The sequence below is a fragment of the Montipora foliosa genome, chromosome 3 (assembly GCF_036669935.1).
Source record: "Montipora foliosa isolate CH-2021 chromosome 3, ASM3666993v2, whole genome shotgun sequence".
Taxonomy (NCBI): domain Eukaryota; kingdom Metazoa; phylum Cnidaria; class Anthozoa; order Scleractinia; family Acroporidae; genus Montipora; species Montipora foliosa.
In genome coordinates this window covers 16,234,341-16,254,340 of record NC_090871.1, presented here as the reverse complement: position 1 = coordinate 16,254,340, position 20,000 = coordinate 16,234,341, and the positions used below count along the sequence as shown (strand labels likewise).

Genomic DNA, 20,000 nt, shown 5'->3' with positions numbered 1-20,000 from the left:
TAATTATCGCTAACATGCGAAAACCGTATTCAATAATTGTCTTATTATGCATATTCCTGAGCTGAGCTCCGCCATGACAAAACTGATCGAACTGCTGGATAGTGTTAGGCGACGTCACTTCTGCATGCATAAAACTATTGTCTGTAGGTATGACGTCAATTCTACATATATAAAATCTATTGTCTGTAGGTATGACGTAAGAGAAACAGAGCAAGCAAGAATTAGCTGCGTGCTTATAGCCAATCAAAATCGAGCTTGTGACACCAATATATAATAATACTAATTATTGTACACTGGCTAAGTCGCTTCCTCTATATCATGAAGTGGGCGAAGTGCCTGACACCAGGGCCTTTCTAAATATCTTTAAATTAAAGGTCCAAACTCCACAGCAAGGAAACTGGAGTCTGTAACGCAAAAATCAGTTCCGAAAGTCATCTGATTGTAGATCCTGAGTGAACGATCAGCGACTGTCACAAATTCACAAATGTTTTTTTTTATTGTAAATACTTTTGTTCTTGGGCCATCGTAGTTTGATCAAAAATAAGACACAAACAGCAGTGATAAACATATTGAACTTGTTCATTTTGATTATGACTTGACGTTTCGTTTGTGCTCTACATACATTTTCAAAAGTAACCATTGAAATTTAAAACAGTTATTTATATATAACAAAGCGGATGAGGGGACTGGAACCTAGATTAAGCAAATACTTAACAGTAAAATATATAATAATAATAATAAAAACAGAAAAGATTAATAAAGCATCAGCTTTTCACTTCCGACGTTGACGTTGAAAGCTGGCTCAAGTTCTTGAATAAAGAAGGTCTCTTTTATTTTACAATGATAGTCTGTTTTGCCCTTCGCTAAAATATCAAAATGATCCCACTTGATGTTATGTCCAGTGGCCTTGACGTGGTCAGCAAGGGCTGAAGTATTGTCATTTTTAGCTAGGGCCTTAAAATGTTCGGTTTTTCTATCGTGAAGCCGCCGTTTAGTTTTACCGATGTAAAAACCATTACAATCCCAACAATTTTCTCTGCAAATAACTCTGGATTATACGAAACGTCAAGTCATAATCAAAATGAACAAGTTCAATATGTTTATCACTGCTGTTTTTGTCTTTTTTATTATTATTTTCAGTGGCTTCGTGCTTGTCACTTTAGGGTTAGTCATGGTTAGTGAGTTCAAAAGAAATTGCGATCAAGGATCTAAAATCTTGACCTACTTCCTTCCACAGTTTAAACATATGTCTCAAATACATAGTCCCTTCATATTATCATTGTCTTCATCATACAGCAAGACACGTGAACAAGAGTCAAAAGTGGATGATCGAGACTCTCACTTGTCCATCAAATTTCACAGATAAAAGCCACTCGCTGAACAATACGTTCAGTACCATTGTGAAAGAACGAGCGGTAATCTAAATGGTGATGGTTAAGGTGATGAAAAACATATCAAACATGGTGAAGACATCTTTTGCTTCGCCTTTCATGGTAACGTTTGTCGAGTTCGAAACAGTGATCTAGGTTTGCCATGTTACAACACAATAAAATGCAAAGAAATGAGAAACTGATTTCTTTTTCTCAATAAGTGTTGCCAGTGCCTGCTTGACCCCTAATTAAGAGCAAATGTTTTGTAAGTCCATTTTTTTTTCTCACATATTAAAGATATAATGAACACGTCACATCAATAAAGATTTGAGTCAATAAAACAGTGATAAAAGAGTCTTAAAACTTTTATGTCAGAGTAAATTGATTAATGAGTACAGTTACTTACGCGAAAGGCCAATGTTGGTAAAACAAAGCCAGGAAATTCTAATTTAAAATAGCTGTCACTTAATCGACAGGAAGATGAAAGGTTGTTTCCGATAGTTGGACAAATGTTGCATAAAAGCTAGTGAGAGCGAATTGTCAGAAGAGCTAATTGTCAAAGTAAACTGACGAAGGGCTAACGCCCGAAATGTCAGCCATTAAATTTCTGTTTTCACGGTGGCAGTTTGACCTTCATCAACTCGTTTCATAAAATCTTTAATTCACCTCAAATGGGATGCAGTGAGATATAATGCAAAATTGCCGGGTTTTTTTTAGATAATACATAACCTCTTAGTATAAACATCTTCAACGGATTTATTACGAAATCACAAAAATGACCAGATCCCAATTGGCATGATAGCCTAGTTGGTGGTGAAATCATTGCACCGGTATCGCAGAGTATGGCGTTCAAGTCAAGGCAACGCTTTGCTTTCGTTACTCAGTGCTTAATGAACTAACATTTATAAGCACGATGATCTTTAAGTAAGTTTTGTTATGAATTTGTCATAAAGCGTCACACCTGGCTTTGGCGTATCCATTTTAGTCATAACCAAACCATATTTGGGTTACCATATTTTCTTTTCCATGGTGCTCAGCGTGCGCGCCTTTGGCCCGCGGAGCTCCACCTAAAATAAAGGGTCAAAAGTCAATGATTGAGTCTTTTATTTTATTACAAGTCTTAACTTTCTGGAAATTTTGCGCGATTAATTCATCAGCTAGCACTGGATTACTTTTTGTGCAAATCACACAGATAAAGAGTAGCATAAACAGTTGGTGGGTACCTGCATTGCACTGCATGCAGTGCAGGTGTGACCTTACAAGTCAGCTTACTTGCGTCGCTTACAGGCAAGTTAGCTCTAGTAAACAGGATGGACTGCATGCATTGAAGTTCTAAATACAAACTTTCTTATTTCTTTCTGTCGCCAGCAATAAATCAATGGATTTAGAAGAGAATTAATCATCATGAAAGTGGGTGTCATGCTCAGCATTAAATTTAAAAGAAAAATTCTCTCCTGGAAAAATCCAACAGCAAACATAACAAGGATGAAGATTGCGGGCAACAAACATAGTCCAACAGCACCCACCACTAATACGGTTGTCTTGAATGCTTTATTCTCCTTAAGGAATGTCTCTACTTGTTCTTGCGGTAGCTGTTGAGCTTTAATCATCTTGTGGTGCCGACAAGTTTCAAAATAAAGGATTACGTTAGAAGTAGAAACGAAAACTACACAAACAAAAAAGATGTGAGAGGCAGAAATAAAATACAGGGCGCTGCTTCCTTAGATCAACTGATGAGGCAAACCAAAAGAACTGCTATATACCCAGCAAAGCAAGACTCCCATCTTTATGTTTCGTGTTGTCATAACCGAGCGATACCAAAACGGATATTTGATTGCTATCATTTTCTCGCCAACAACCATCATGAGATGAAGAGCCGAGGAATAAGAAAGCACAATAATGCAAAGCCTGTGAATGGGATAGAAGGCTTTAGCGATGTCGCTACCAAGCAGGGAGGCTGTTTTCCAAAGAATAAACGAAGGTTGCGAGGTCAGACCTGTCAACACATCAGTGACAGCTAAACAGGCCAACATGATGTTCCCGTTGTTCTGAAGTCTTCGTTTTCTTTTTATAGCGATTATCACCAACATGTTCAGTCCAATTGTGAATGGACAGGCGATAGTGTTAACGATGATGGTTATGGAAACAAACACCAAGGTGAAAACATCTTTTTCTTCGCCATTCATCGTAACGTTTGCGAGGTTTGCCAAGTTACTAAACTACGACTGAATGGAAAACTGACTTTTTTTCACTGGATATGTGTTGCCTTCTTTTCCGCTTTCAAGCACCACAAGAGACCAAATGTTTCCTGAGTTGATTTTTCTCACATATTGAAGATTGAACAACAATAAATATTTGAGTCAATAAAGGTCAAAGCTTTAAAACTCTTATGCTTCGGTTAATTGGTATTAGTAAAATCGAACTAGTGGTCTATTATCAATGCTGCGTTCTGATTGGTTGAGCTACTAGTAGGCTATTTGTTATAGCCCACTAGTAGCGAAAAGCGCCGGCTTTGAAAACCAAAACAACAATTTAAGTCTAGCTTTAACTAGCGAAAGATGTTTTGTCTCGATATTTTTTTGACCAACTAGTTGGATTTTACTAAAACAATTATTCCTCTCGCCCTCATGGCCTCTGAGTCAATAGCCCATTCGGCCTTCGGCCTCATGGGCTATTGACTCATAGCCCATTCGGGCTCGAGGAATAATTGTTAATTACAGTTAGTTGTGAAAGGTCAATGTTGGAAAAACAACCTCAGGAAATCTTCATTTTAAATAGCGGTCACTCAATCGACTTAAAAATGAAAACTAGTGTTTCCAATGAAAGGGTTTGAGTTTCTAAGAAACGGAGGGGAATGAAACACGAAAATTTTGTTTCATGAAACTAATTAATAAAGTTCAATGAACCAAAATATGTTTTCAATAGGACAGAAGCAATCAATAGTTCGATAATATATATAAATGTCGCTGAAAAACAACTAAATACCTACAAAACGCAAATAAGAGAAACAATAAAATAGTCAATTCTTAGGCCCTGTTTATATGGTCTCGGGTACCCGAGACAACCCTCGCCGGCGGGATACCCTGGGCGAGCCACCCGAGACGAGACAGCATAATCTTAAATGCGCACGCATAAAATAAAATTCAAAGAAGCAACAATTTGGGAGCTTACACATGTTGGTAGTGTTTGCTTTCGAATGAAAAGGTTTTTCCCGCCAAAATTCTCACCTCAGTCAACGGAAACTCTCTATTAAAAAACAGCCTTTTATTTGAACTACATGTTAGGAAGAGAAAGAACCACCTGGGTAGCAACCTCCTCATCCCCAGAAGCCATCAGTTCCTCTCCATCGGAGACAGTTGAGTGGTCCTCAGGAGAAGGGACGAGATCTGGACTACTATCCTCTTCAGTCCCCAGTTGTTCAAACGATGGATAGCGCTATCCAGCGGATAAATCACTATCCAGCGGATAAACACTAGTAAAACCAATTGAGTTATCCAATGGATAGTGACTTATCCAGTGGATAGCCCTATCCACCCTTCGAACAACTGGCGCCAGAAGACAAGATCTCAGTACCAGGCAGCACAGTACCGCAGGCATGCCGGCAATCTCTGGCCATGTGTCCGAGCTGATGGCAACGCCGACACTAGCCAGAGAGGGAACAATCTGGGCTGCATTGACCAACTTGACGACAGATAGCACACTAAGCAGGCTGACGGGAATACCAAACGCGATAATCAAAATCGCAGAAACAAACAAAATGAGGAATACCACTCACCAAGGACATCTCGAGGACACTGTCGGAAAATTAGGAAAAGTACTACGCCGAATGGAGATCACTTGACCAAATGAACTAAAAAAAGGCTTTGCATAATCATCAAGCACTTCAGTGGGCAAATCACGCAGGGACACAGAACGGAATCTGTTGTCAGCACTCACGATGCGGAGCTCAGTCCCATTGAAATCAGACCACGAGAAATCAAGTCATTACATGAGAAAGGATCCTTAATTAATAAAAGTCAGAACAACCACTTAAAAACTGAACAGCCACGAGCTTATAAAAAAGGTAAAGTCTGCTATGAGCCTAGTGGCCCATCAGGTCGGCGGCTATCTCCGGTTACTGTAGCATGAAGTGACTAGGAGTATTTCAACTCCCTCCTCGATGAGAAGCTTGTCCATCGCAGGGTTACCCTGAGCATTAAATTTGGGTGAAGAGAGGCACTATGAGAGTAAAGTGTCTTGCCAAAGAACACAATACAATGACCCGGCCAGGGCTCGAACCCGGACCACTGGATCCAGAGTCCAGTGCGCTAACCGTTAGGCCACCGCGCCTCCCGCCGCGAGCTTATCATGGTTGACTAATTCCAAAAGCTGTGGTAACACCACCGAGGATCCAACGTTACGGTAGACTGCTTCTGGGGAGTACAAAAGTACACTATTAGGCCAACGAAACAATAACGAAGCTGACAAATGTAAGATGGAGAAAAAGACAAAAAAAGCCAATTGACTACCACAAGCACGAAGACGTCGGCGAACTCACCAGAGATCTTAGCCAACTGTTTTGGCCTTGTTGGGCCTCATCAGCAAGGCGTAGCTCGATGTGGTGGCCACACTGGGTTGGTGTTATGGTGTGTCACTTGCTTTTCTTTTGATACTTCTTTTGATACTTCTGTATCACTGTCGTGACAGCCATTTGGAAAAGAGAGATATACTGAATATAATTTTTTCCTCACCAAGAATCAACTATTTTTTTTGTTTCCTCTCATTAATTAGCGATTTGTAGCTATTTAATAGTTTTTCCTTGACATTAAATTACTAATATTGTCGAACTATTGACTTCTCCTGTCCTATTGAAAAATCTGGGACCGGTTGCTCGAAGTCTGGTTAGCACTAACCGTTGGTTAAGAGGTATCAAAACCTTTAGGTTTCCATGGTATTTAACGCTGATTAGCACTAACCATACTTCGAGCAACCCGGGCCTGGTGGTTAATTCATTAATTAGTTTAATGAAAACAATTTTTCGCATTTCACTCCCCTCTGACGCAGTACCGAAGTTTCCTTGGAAACTCAGACCCCTTCATTGGAAACAAGTTGGACGTTTAAGTCGATTAATTAGGTGACCATTATTTTAAATGCCTAGCCCTCTACTCTCAGAAGGGGGGTTATTTAACAGTTTTTCAGCGACATTTCTCGAGCTAATGGAAACAAGGAAAACCTCATCTTACAAAGTTCTCTTCTGGGGGTTAATTTAACTCTAAAAACTGACCCAGACTTCATCAGAAACAACGTTTCCTGGCTTTGTTTTTCCAACCTTAGCCTTTCACGAAAGTAACTGCAATAGTAATCAAGAGTTTTAAGACTCTGACCTTTATTGACTCAAATGTATATTGTTCAGTGTGACGTTTCATTCATTCTTCAATATGTGCGAAAAGTCAACTCAGGAAACATTTGCTCTCTTATAGTGTTTAAAAGAAGAAAGGAAGGCAGTCGCTAAGCAACATTTATCTAGTGAAAGAAATCGGTTTTCCATTTTTTAGTTTCGTAATATGGCAAACTTCTCTGTTTCCAACTTGACAAACCTCACGATGAAAGGCGAAGAAAAAGATGTCTTCAGCGTGGTCTTTATTTCCATAACCATCATCGTTATCACAATCGCCTGTCCATTCACAATTGGACTGAACATGTTGGTGATAATCGCTATAAAAAGAAGACGAAGACTTCAGAACAACGGGAACATCATGTTGGCCTGTTTAGCCGTCACTGATGTGTTGACAGGTCTGACCTCGCAGCCTTCGTTTATTCTGTTGAAAACAGCCTCCCTGCTTGGTAGCGACATCGCTAAAGTCTTCCATCCCATTCACAGGCTTTGCATTATTGTGCTTTCTTATTCCTCGGCTCTTCATCTCATGATGGTTGTCGGCGAGAAAATGATAGCAATCAAATATCCGTTTTGGTACCCCTCGGTTATGACAACACGAAACATGAAAATGGGAGTCTTGTTTTGCTGGGTATATAGCAGTTCTTTTGGTTTGTCTATTCAGTTGATCCGCGGAAGCGCCGCCCTGTATTTTATTTCTGCCTCTCACATCGCTTTTGCTTGCGTTGTTTTCGTTTCTACTTCTAACGTAATCCTTTATTTTGAAACTCGTCGGCACCGAAAGATGATTAAAGCTCAACAGTTACCGCAAGAACAAGTAGAAACATTCCTTAAGGAGAATAAAGCATTCAAGACAACCGTAATAGTGGTCGGTGCTGTTGGAATATGTTTGGTACCCGGAATTTTGTACACTCTTATGTTAGCAATTGGATTTTCCCAGGAGAGAATTTTGCGGTCAATGGACGGAATTGCACGCTCTTTCGTGCTGATAAATTCTCTTCTTAATCCTTTGATTTATTGCTGGCGACAAGAAGAAATAAGAAAGTTTGTATTTAGGACTTTAATGCAAGCGGTGCATCCAGTTAACGAGAGCTAACTTGCCTGAAGGTGACGCTAATAAGCTGACTTGTAAGGTCAAGCCTTCAGTGCAATGTACCCAACAACTGTCTATGCTGCTCTTTATCTGTGTTATTTGCAAAAAAAATGATCCAGTGCCAGCTTATGAATTAATCGTGCAAAATTTACAGAACTTAGTTATGATAGGAGTTGACGTTGTAATAAAATGAAAGACTCGATCATTGACTTTTGGACCCTTCATTTGTATGTTTTGTGGTGATGATTATGTCAACTATGGTAATATCTGAAAGACCTATATAACTTATCTACGGAAAGAAGCACGTTACAATTAAAGATGGCGTGGAATAAGCGTTAGTTAAGCACTGATTAACAAATGCAAAGCGTTGCCATGACTTGAACGCCATTAACTCTGCACATGACACCGGTGCCATTCTCCACCAATTAGGCTATCAAGCCAATTGGCAGCTTTTCGTAAGAAAACCCGTTCAAGATGTTAATACTAAGGGGCTATGTATAATTTTATAGTTTTAAAACAAAGAAGTATGTTTCAACTACGGAATCCTTGAAATGCCGTTTCAAGCCTCAATTTTTCAGGCTTTCCATTCGTCACTGATTACATAATTTTTCTAAACGACAATGACCACCTTAGTTGTGGGCAACTGCAAAAGGAAGGCCTGTAAAAAAATCCAAGCTTGACGCATGATGTCAGTGTTATTGCCCTGCATTGCCCTACCATCTGGAGCTATCAGTCAAGCCACTTGGGGGCAGCTCAGTGGTAAATTGTGAGGTCTCACTAGATCCCATTTGAGGTGAATTAATGATCTTATGAAAGAAGCCTTCCAAGGGGGGTTGTAATGTCGCTTTGTCGCTCATTCTCCAGCCCACCTGTCGCCTACTTGGCTAGAGATAAATGTTGCTGTTGTTTTCTCGCTGCAATGCAATTGTCGCTATCGCTTTTTTGCTGAATACAAATGTTCCCTAAACGTGCTTAATTTTTGCGTCCTGTAATTTGGTTTAATTTGTATCGATAATCAAATGGTCTACTCGTGAAATTAGGGAATATAAAGGCTCGTGAAATTATTTGATATTGGACAAAACGCGCGGGAAATTATTCCCTTATTTCACGAGTATACCATTTGATTAGCTATTAATATCATGGGTGACAAATTATGTTCCGAAGACGCCATTTTGCCACTGTAGGAAAAGGTGCCATGGTAACATTGTAATTTCACATGTGAAACCATAAATTAACGCTGAAATTTCGGGCCAAAAATAAGTAGTTATTTGGCACCCCATGTTATTAAAAGAGTAAGCGCCCGTAAAAACTTCCTTGTTTTTAATAGAAGATCAACCACTTTAGTTCCTAATGACTCTAATGGCTAGATAACCTCCCACGCAGACTCTCTTTCGGATTCATCACGCGTTCCTCCCCCACGAGCGTCTGCTTAAACGAGCCATACATTCCTTTCCCTTTGCTAAGAAACTGTCATCTACAAATCACGTGCAGGTGACTTATGAACCAATCAGCGCTGTGTAGGTCTTCCCTGGGAGCGTCAATACGTCTTCTTCTGAAAGGGACGAAGCCTTTTTCAAAATATTCCTCAGAAACATTAACCCTGCAGATTTAAGGCATTTGACATACTAAATATAGATAAATCAATGTCTTAGAGGCGACTGATGACCTATTTTATACCAGAAAATCATGCATAGTAAGGCATCTATAGCGAACGAAAATTTGGGTAAACACTGATCTAAAGTTGAACTTCGTTTGGTTATGTTCCTCGCAGTCCGTCTACAATGAACACGACTGAACAACCTTTTACTGGGAAGTGCTCGGCCAAGTAATATCGGAACTCAGTTTAGTGCGAGGATTAATTTCTCGCTTCTGTTCTTTGGTACTTTTCATCAGCAAGAAACAAAACAGCGCAAATAAGAGAAAGTTAGAGGATTCTTATGTCGCCTTGACTAAAATGTCATTCTACACGTGTCTTAAGAAAATATCATCTTTTAAAACAGTAAGACACTGTTGCTGATGATGTCTTTCGTTTATTGCAAATGCAAATGAGAATTTTGGCAAAGTTTCAAAGTATGGAACTAAATCACTTGCCAAAGGTGCCACCCAAGACTCTTGTGGGCGGGAGCGTCCATATTCCCGTGGTAGGCAGTGCCCATTTATTCTTATTATCATTATCATTATTATCATTAGTATTATTATTATTATTATTATTATTTATTATTATTATTATTATTATTTATATCTGCTCTGACAACTCCCCATACTTAAAGGCAAGCATGTTGTTTAAGAATAATAATTTTTTTCTAGAGTGCCTTGGGAGATGAGGCAGCTTGCTGAATCAACGTTCGTACGTCAAGAACGAAGGCCTCTTATAAAGTTATTACTAATTATTGTACACTGGCTAAGTCGCTTCCTCTATATCATGAAGTGGGCGAAATGCCTGACACCAGGGCCTTTCTAAATATCTTTAAATTAAAGGTCCAAACTCCACAGCAAGGAAACTGGAGTCTGTAACGCAAAAATCAGTTCCGAAAGTGATCTGATTGTAGATCCTGAGTGAACGATCAGCGACTGTCACAAATTCACAAATGTTTTTTTTATTATTTTCAGTGGCTTCGTGCTTGTCACTTTAGGGTTAGTCATGGTTAGTGAGTTCAAAAGAAACTGCGATCAAGGATCTAAAATCTTGACCTACTTCCTTCCACAGTTTAAACATATGTCTCAAATACATAGTCCCATATTATCATTGTCTTCATCATACAGCAAGACATGTGAAGAAGAGTCAAAAGTGGATGATCGAGACTCTCACTTGTCCTTCAAATTTCACAGATAAAAGCCACTCGCTGAACAATACATTCAGTATAATTGTGAAAGAATGAGCGTTAACGTGAATGGTGATGGTTAAGGTGATGAAAAACATGTCAAACATGGTGAAGACATCTTTTGCTTCGCCTTTCATGGTAGTGTTTGTCGAGTTCGAAACAGTGATCTAGGTTTGCCATGTTACAACACAATTAAAGAAATGAGAAACTGATTTCTTTTTCTGAATAAGTGTTGGCAGCTTGGCCCCTAATTAAGAGCAAATGTTTTGTAAGTCGATTTTTTTTTCTCACATATTAAAGATATAATGAACACGTCACATCAATAAAGATTTGAGTCAATAAAACAGTGATAAAAGAGTCTTAAAACTTTTATGTCAGAGTAAATTGATTAATGAGTACAGTTAATTACGCGAAAGGCCAATGTTGGTAAAACAAAGCCAGGAAATTCTAATTTAAAATAGCTGTCACTTAATCGACCGGGAGATGAAAGGTTGTTTCCGATAGTTGGACAAATGTTGCATAAAAGCTAGTGAGAGCGAATTGTCAGAAGAGCTAATTCTCAAAGTAAACTGACGAAGGCCTAACGCCCGAATTGTCAGCGATTAAATTTCTGTTTTCACGGTGGCAGTTTGACCTTCATCAACTCGTTTCATAAAATCTTTAATTCACCTGGGATACAGTGCGATATAAAGCAAAATTGTCGGTTTTTTTTTAGATTATACATAACCTCTTAGTATAAACATCTTGAACGGGTTTATTACGAAATCACAAAATGACCAGATCCCAATTGGCATGATAGCCTAGTTGGTGGTGAAATCATTGCACCGGTATCGCAGAGTATGGCGTTCAAGTCAAGGCAACGCTTTGCTTTCGTTACTCAGTGCTTAATTAACTAACGTTTATAAGCACGATGATCTTTAAGTAAGTTTTGTTATGAATTTGTCATAAAGTGTCACACCTGGCTTTGGCGTATCCATTTTAGTCATAACCAAACATATTTGGGTTGCCATATTTTCTTTCCCATGGTGCTCCGCGTGCGCGCCTTTGGCGCGCGGAGCTCCACCTAAAATGAAGGGTCAAAAATCGATGATTGAGTCTTTTATTTTATTACAAGTCTTAACATTTTAATTCATCAGCTAGCACTGGATTACATTTCGTGCGAATCACACAGATAAAGAGCAGCATAAACAGTTGGTGGGTACCTGCACTGTACTGCATGCAGTGCAGGTGTGACCTTACAAGTCAGCTTACTTGCGTCGCTTACAGGCAAGTTAGCTCTAGTAAACAGGATGGACTGCATGCATTGAAGTTCTAAATACAAACTTTCTTATTTCTTTCTGTCGCCAGCAATAAATCAATGGATTTAGAAGAGAATTAATCATCATGAAAGTGGGTGTCATGCTCAGCATTAAATTTAAAAGAAAAATTCTCTCCCGGAAAAATCCAACAGCTAACATAACAAGATAGAAGATTGCGGGCAACAAACATAGTCCAACAGCACCCACCACTAATACGGTTGTCTTGAACGCTTTATTTTCCTTAAGGAATGTCTCTACTTGTTCTTGCGGTAGCTGTTGAGCTTTAATCATCTTGTGGTGCCGACGAGTTTCAAAATAAAGGATTACGTTAGACGTAGAAACGAAAACAACGCAAGCAAAAAAGATGTGAGAGGCAGAAATAAAATACAGGGCGCTGCTTCCTTGGATCAACTGAATAGGCAAACCAAAAGAACTGCTGTATACCCAGCAAAACAAGACTCCTATCTTTATGTTTCGTGTTGTCATAACCGAAGGATACCAAAACGGATATTTGATTGCTATTATTTTCTCGCCAACAACCATCATGAGATGAAGAGCCGAGGAATAAGACAGCACGATAATGCAGAGCCCGTGAACGGCAAGGAAGACATCAGCGATGTCGTTACCAAGCAGGAGGGCTGTTTTCCACAGAATAAACGAAGGCTGCGAGGTCAGACCTGTCAACACATCAGTGACGGCTAAACAGGCCAACATGATGTTCCCGTTGTTCTGAAGTCTTCGTCTTCTTTTTATAGCAATTATTACCAACATGTTCAGTCCAATTGTGAATGGACAGGCGATAGTGTTAACGATGATGGTTATGGAAACAAACACCAAGGTGAAAACATCTTTTTCTTCGCCATTCATTGTAACGTTTGCGAGGTTTGCCATGTTACTAAACTACGACTGAATGGAAAACTGACTTTTTTTCACTGGATATGTGTTGCCTTCTTTTCCGCTTTCAAGCACCACAAGAGACCAAATGTTTCCTGAGTTGATTTTTCTCACATATTGAAGATTGAACAACAATAAATATTTGAGTCAATAAAGGTCAAAGCTTTAAAACTCTTATGCTTCGGTTAATTGGTATTACAGTTAGTTTTGAAAGGTCAATGTTGGAAAAACAACCTTATTAAATCTTCATTTTAAATAGCGGTCACTCAATCGACTTAAAAATGAAAACAGTGTTTCCAATGAAAGGGTTTGAGTTTCTAAGAAACGGAGGGGAATGAAACACGAAAATTTGGTCTCATCAAACTAATTAACAAAGTTCAATTAACCACAAGATGTTTTCAATAGGACAGAAGCAATCAATAGTTCGATAATATATATAAATGTCGCTGAAAAACAATTAAATACCTACAAAACGCAAATAAGAGAAACAATAAAATAGTCAATTCTTAGGCCCTGTTTATATGGTCTCGGGTACCCGAGACAACCCTCGCCGGCGGGATACCCTGGGCGAGCCACCCGAGACGAGACAGCATAATCTTAAATGCGCACGCATAAAATAAAATTCAAAGAAGCAACAATTTGGGAGCCTGCACATGTTGGTAGCGTTTGCTTTCGAATGAAAAGTTTTTTCCCGCCAAAATTCTCACTTGAGTCAACGGAAACTCTCTATTAAGAGGGTCTCAATGGGGGTGGGGGGGGGGGGGTCCCTTTGACGGTTGACGGTTAAAAATAAGTCGTTTTGACGGTTGACGGTTAAGGTTTAGGCCATTTGACGGTTGACGGTTAACCCCATTGAGACCCTCTATTAAAAAACAACCTTTTATTTGAACTACATATTAGGAAGAAAAGAAACCACCTGGGCAGCAACCTCCTCATCCCCAGAAGCCATCAGTTCCTCTCCATCGGAGGCAATTGAGTGGTCCTAAGGAGAAGGGACGAAATCTGGACTACTATCCTCTTAAGAAGCTAAACATCAGTCCCCAGTTGTTCAAACGATGGATAGCGCTATCCAGCGGATAAACACTAGCAAAACCAATTGAGTTATCCAATGGATAGTGACTTATCCAGTGGATAGCGCTATCCACCCTTCGAACAACTGGCGCCAGAAGACAAGATCTCAGTACCAGGCAGCACAGTACCGCAGGTATGCCGGCAATCTCTGGCCATGTGTCCGAGCTGATGGCAACGCCGACAATAGCCAGAGAGGGACAATCTGGGCTGCATTGACCAACTTGACGACAGATAGCACACTAAGCAGGCTGACGGGAATACCAAACGCGACAATCAAACGAACAAAATGAGGAATACCACTCACCAAGGACATCTCGAGGACACTGTCGGAAAATTGGGAAAAGTATTACGCCGAATGGAGATTACTTAACCAAATGAACTAAAAAAAGGCTTTGCATCATCATCAGGCACTTCAGTGGGCGAATCACGCATGGACACAGAACGGAATCTGTTGTCAGCACTCACGATGCGGAGCTCAGTCCCATTGAAATCAGACCACGAGAAATCAAGTCATTACATGAGAAAGGATCCTTAAAAATGAACAGCCACGAGCTTATAAAAAAAAGTAAAGTCTGCTACGAGAATAGTGGCCCATCAGGCCGGCGGCTATCTCCGGTTACTGTAGCATGAAGTGACTAGGAGTATTTCAACTCCCTCCTCGATGAGAAGCTTGTCCATCGAAGGGTTACCCTCAGCATTAAATTTGGGTGAAGAGAGGCACTATGAGAGTAAAGTGTCTTGCCAAAGAACACAACACAATGACTCGGCCAGGGCTCAAACCCGGACCGCTGGATCCGGAGTCCAGTGCGCTAACCGTTAGGCCACCGCGCCTCCCGCCGCGAACTTATCATTGTCGACTAATTCCAAAAGCTGTGGTAACACCACCGAGGATCCAACGTTACGGTAGACTGCCTCTGGGGAGTACAAAAGTACACTATTAGGCCAACGAAACAATAACGAAGCTGACAAATTTGAGATGGAGAAAAAGACAAAAAAAGCCAATTGACTACCACAAGCACAAAGACGATCTTAGCCAACTGTTTTGGCCTTGTTGGGCCTCGTCAGCAAGGCGTAGCTCGATGTGGTGGCCACACTGGGTTGGTGTTATGGTGTGTCACTTGCTTTTTTTTGTTTTAGTTTTTGTTTTTTGACAATATTAACTTCTGTATCACTGTCGTGACAGCCATTTGGAAAAGAGAGATATAGTTACTGTATATAATTTTTTCGTCACCGAGAATCAACTATTTTTTTGTTTCCTCTCATTAATTAGCGTTTTGTAGCTATTTAATGGTTTTTACTTGACATTAAATTACTTCTGGGACCGGTTGCTCGAAGTCTGGTTAGCACTAACCGTTGATTAAGAGGTATCAAAACCTTTAGGTTTCCATGGTATTTAACGCTGATTAGCACTAACCATACTTCGAGCAACCCGGGCCTGGTGGTTAAATCATTAATTAGTTTAATGAAACCAAATTTTTGCGTTTCACTCCCCTCTGACGGAGTACCGAAGTTTCCTTGGAAACTCAGACCCCTTCATTGGAAACAAGTTGGACGTTTAAGTCAATTAATTAGGTGACCATTATTTTAAATTCCTTGCCCTCTACTCTCAGAAGGGGGTTATTTAATAGTTTTTTAGCGACATTTCTCGAGCTATTGGAAACAAGGAAAACCTCATGTTACAAAGTTCTCTTCTGGAAGTTAATTTAACTCTAAAAACTGACCCAGACTTCATCGGAAACAACGTTTCCTGGCTTTGTTTTTCCAACCTTAGCCTTTCACGAAAGTAACTGCAATAGTAATCAAGAGTTTTAAGACTCTGACCTTTATTGACTCAAATCTACATTGTTCAGTGTGACGTTTCATTCATTCTTCAATATGTGCGAAAAATCAACTCAGGAAACATTTGCTCTCTTGTGGTGCTTAAAAGCAGAAAGGAAGGCAGTCGCTAAGCAACATTTATCTAGTGAAAGAAATCAGTTTTCCATTTTTTAGTTTCGTGACATGGCAAACTTCTCTGTTTCCAACTTGACAAACCTCACGATGAAAGGCGAAGAAAAAGATGTCTTCAACTTGGTCTTTATTTCCATAACCATCATCGTTATCACAATCGCCTGTCCATTCACAATTGGACTGAACATGTTGGTGATAATCGCTATAAAAAGAAGACGAAGACTTCAGAACAACGGGAACATTATGTTGGCCTGTTTAGCCGTCAGTGATGTGTTGACAGGTCTGACCGCGCAGCCTTCGTTTATTCTTTGGAAAACAGCCCTCCTTCTTGGTAGTGACATCGCTAATGTCTTCCTTGCCATTCACGGGCTCTGCATTATCGTGCTGTCTTATTCCTCGGCTCTTCATCTCATGATGGTTGTTGGCGAGAAAATGATAGCAATCAAATATCCGTTTTGGTATCCCTCGGTTATGACAACACGAAACATGAAAATGGGAGTCTTGTTTTGCTGGGTATATAGCAGTTCTTTTGGTTTGCCTGTTCAGTTGATCCGCGGAAGCGGCGCCCTGTATTTTATTTCTGCCTCTCACATCGCTTTTGCTTGCGTTGTTTTCGTTTCTACTTCTAACGTAATCCTTTATTTTGAAACTCGTCGGCACCGAAAGATGATTAAAGCTCAACAGTTACCGCAAGAACAAGTAGAAACATTCCTTAAGGAGAATAAAGCATTCAAGACAACCGTAATAGTGGTCGGTGCTGTTGGAATATGTTTGGTACCCGGGATTTTGTACACTCTTATGTTAGCAATTGGATTTTCCCAGGAGAGAATTTTGCGGTCAATGGAAGGAATTGCACGCACTTTCGTGATGATAAATTCTCTTCTTAATCCTTTGATTTATTGCTGGCGACAAGAAGAAATAAGAAAGTTTGTATTTAGGACTTTAATGCAAGCGGTGCATCCAGTTAACGAGAGCTTAGCCTAACTTGCCTAAAGGTGACGCTAATAAGCTGACTTGTAAGGTCAAGCCTTCAGTGCAATGTACCCAACAACTGTCTATGCTGCTCTTTATCTGTGTTATTTGCGAAAAACGTGATGCAATGCCAGCTTATGAATTAATCGTGCAAAATTTACAGAACTTATTTATGATAGGAGTTGACGTTGTAATAAAATAAAAGACTCGATCATTAACCTTTGGACCCTTCATTTGTATGTTTTGTTGGTGATGATCATGATAATATCTGAAAGGCATATGTAACTAATCTACGGAAAGAAGCATGTTACAATTAAAGATGGCGTGGAATAAGCGTTAGTTAAGCACTGATTAACGAATGCAAAGCGTTGCGATGACTTGAACGCCATTAACTCTGCACATGACACCGGTGCCATTCTCCACCAATTAGGCTATCAAGCCAATTGGCAGCTTTTCGTAAGAAAACCCGTTGAAGATGTTAATACTAAGGAGCTATGTATAAATATATAGTTCTAAAACAAAGAAATATGTTTCAACTACGGAATACTTGAAATACCGTTTCAAGCCTAACTTTTTCAGGCTTTCCATTCGTCACTGATTACATAATTTTTCTAAACGACAATGATCACCTTAGTTGTGGGCAACTGCAAAAGAAGGCCTGTAAAAAATTCCAAGCTTGACGCATGACGTCAGTGTTATTGCCCTGCATTGCCTTACCATCTGGAGCTATCAGTCAAGCCACCTGGGGGCTCAGTGGTCAATTGTGAGGTCTCACTAGATCCCATTTGAGGTGAATTAATGATCTTATGAAAGAGGCCTTCCAAGGGGGGTTGTGATGTCGCTTTGTTGCTCATTTTCCAGCCCACCTGTCGCCTATTTGGCTAGAGATAAATGTTGCTGTTATTTTCTCGCTGCAATGCAATTGTCGCTCTCGCTTTTTCGCTGAATACAAATGTTCCCTAAACGTGCTTAATTTTTGCGTCTTGTAATTTTGTTTAATTTGTATCGATAATCAAATGGTCTACTCGTGAAATTAGGGAATATAAAGGCTCGTGAAATTATTTGATTTTGGACAAACGCGCGGGAAATTATTCCCTAATTTCACGAGAATACCATTTGATTAGCTATTAATGTCATGGGTGACAAATTATGTTCCGAAGGCACCATTTTGCCACTGTAGGAAAAGTTGCCATGGTAACATTGTAATTTCACATGTGAAACCATAAATTAACGCTGAAATTTCGGGCCAAAAATAAGTAGTTATTTGGCACCCCATGTTATTAAAAGAGTAAGCGCCCGTAAAAACGTCCTTGTTTTTAATAGAAGATCAACCACTTTAGTTTCTATAATGACTCTAATGGCTAGATAACCTCCCACGCAGACTCTCTTTGGAATTCATCACGCGTTCCTCCCCCACGAGCGTCTGCTTAAACGAGCCATACATTCCTTTCTCTTTGCTAAGAAACTGTCATCTACAAATCACGTGCAGGTGACTTATGAACCAATCAGCGCTGTGTAGGTCTTCCCTGGGAGCGTCAACGCGTCCTTTTCTGAAAGAGACGAAGCCTTTTTCAAAATATTCCTCAGAAACATTAACCCTGCAGATTTAAGGCATTTGACATACTAAATTATAGATAAATCAATGTCTTAGAGGCGACTGATGACCTATTTTATACCAGAAAATCATACATGGTAAGGCATCTATAGCGAACAAAAATTTGGGTAAACACTGATCTAAAGTTGAACTTCGTTTGGTTATGTTCCTCGCAGTCCGTCTACAATGAACACGACTGAACCTCGGCCAAGTAATTTCGGAACTCAGTTTAGTGCGAGGATTAATTTCTCGCTTCTGTTCTTTGGTACTTTTCATCAGCAAGAAACAAAACAGCGCAAATAAGAGAAAGTTAGAGGATTCTTAGGTCGCCTTGACTAAAATGTCATTCTACACCTGAAAACACAAAGAATATAAGTGCTCATCGTGTCTTAAGAAAATATCACCTTTTGAAAAACTAAAACACTGTTGCTGATGACGTCTTTCGTTTATTGCAAATGCAAATGAGAATTCTGGCAAAGTTTCAAAGTACGGAACTAAATCACTTGCCAAAGGTGCCACCCAAGACTCTGGTGGCCGGGAGCGTCCGTATTCCCGTGGTAGACAGTGCCCATTTATTATTATTATTATCATTATCCTTATCATTATCATTATCGTTATCATTATCATTTTCATAATTATTATTATTTTTATTATTATTATTATTATTATTATTATTATTATTATTATTATTATTATTATTATATCTGCTCTGACAACTCCCCATACTTAAAGGCAAGCATGTTGTTTGAGGATATTTTTTTTCTAGAGTGCCTTGGGAGATGAGGCACCTTGCTGAATCAACGTTCGTACGTCAAGAACGAAGGCCTCTTATAAAGTTATTACTAGTTATTGTACACTGGCTAAGTCGCTTCCTCTATATCATGAAGTGGGCGAAGTGCCTGACATCTGTGCCTTTCTAAATATCTTTAAATTAAAGGTCCAAACTCCACAACAAGGAAACTGGAGTCTTATACGCAAAAACCAGTTCCGAAAGTGATCTGATTGTAGATCCTGAGTGAACGATCAGCAACTGTCACAAATTCACAAATGTTTTTTTTTATTATTTTCAGTGGCTTCGTGCTTGTCACTTTAGGGTTAGTCATGGTTAGTGAGTTCAAAAGAAACTGCGATCAAGGATCTAAAATCTTGATCTACTTCCTTCCACAGTTTAAACATATGTCTCAAATACATAGTCCCTTCATATTATCATTGTCTTCATCATACAGCAAGACATGTGAAGAAGAGTCAAAAGTGGATGATCGAGACTCTCACTTGTCCTTCAAATTTCACAGATAAAAGCCACTCCCTGAACAATACGTTCAGTGCAATTGTGAAAGAATGAGCGGTAACGTGAATGGTGATATGGTTAAGGTGATGAAAAACATGTCAAACAAGGTGAAGACATCTTTTGCTTCGCCTTTCATGGTAGTGTTTGTCGAGTTCGAAACAGTGATCTAGGTTTGCCATGTTACAACACAAAGAAATGAGAAACTGATTTCTTTTTCTGAATAAGTGTTGTCAGCTTGGCCCCTAATTAAGAGCAAATGTTTTGTAAGTCGATT

At 39.6% G+C, this 20,000-nt stretch overlaps 1 protein-coding gene and 1 non-coding gene across 5 annotated transcripts in view; both read right to left on the bottom strand.

The window, feature by feature from the left end:
* The window catches only part of LOC137996915 (integrin alpha-1-like), a 28,107-nt gene extending 9,449 nt beyond the window's left edge, over positions 1-18,658 (bottom strand). Inside the window, exon 1 of one of the 4 annotated variants that reach the window (XM_068842556.1) lies at positions 18,641-18,658. Coding sequence is in view for 2 of the 4 variants with exons in the window: in XM_068842552.1 (XP_068698653.1) it covers positions 18,521-18,535 (15 nt within the window). In the remaining 2 variants the exon portion in view is untranslated. Of the gene's footprint in view, positions 1-9,637; positions 9,729-18,520; positions 18,574-18,640 lie in introns of those variants that run through there. The other 3 variants (XM_068842554.1, XM_068842552.1, XM_068842555.1) reach the window with 3 other exon arrangements.
* Positions 5,628-5,699, bottom strand: Trnaq-cug (transfer RNA glutamine (anticodon CUG)). The gene has a single exon. It is a non-coding gene; the product is annotated as a tRNA-Gln (tRNA).
* Positions 18,659-20,000: the final 1,342 nt, after the last annotated feature.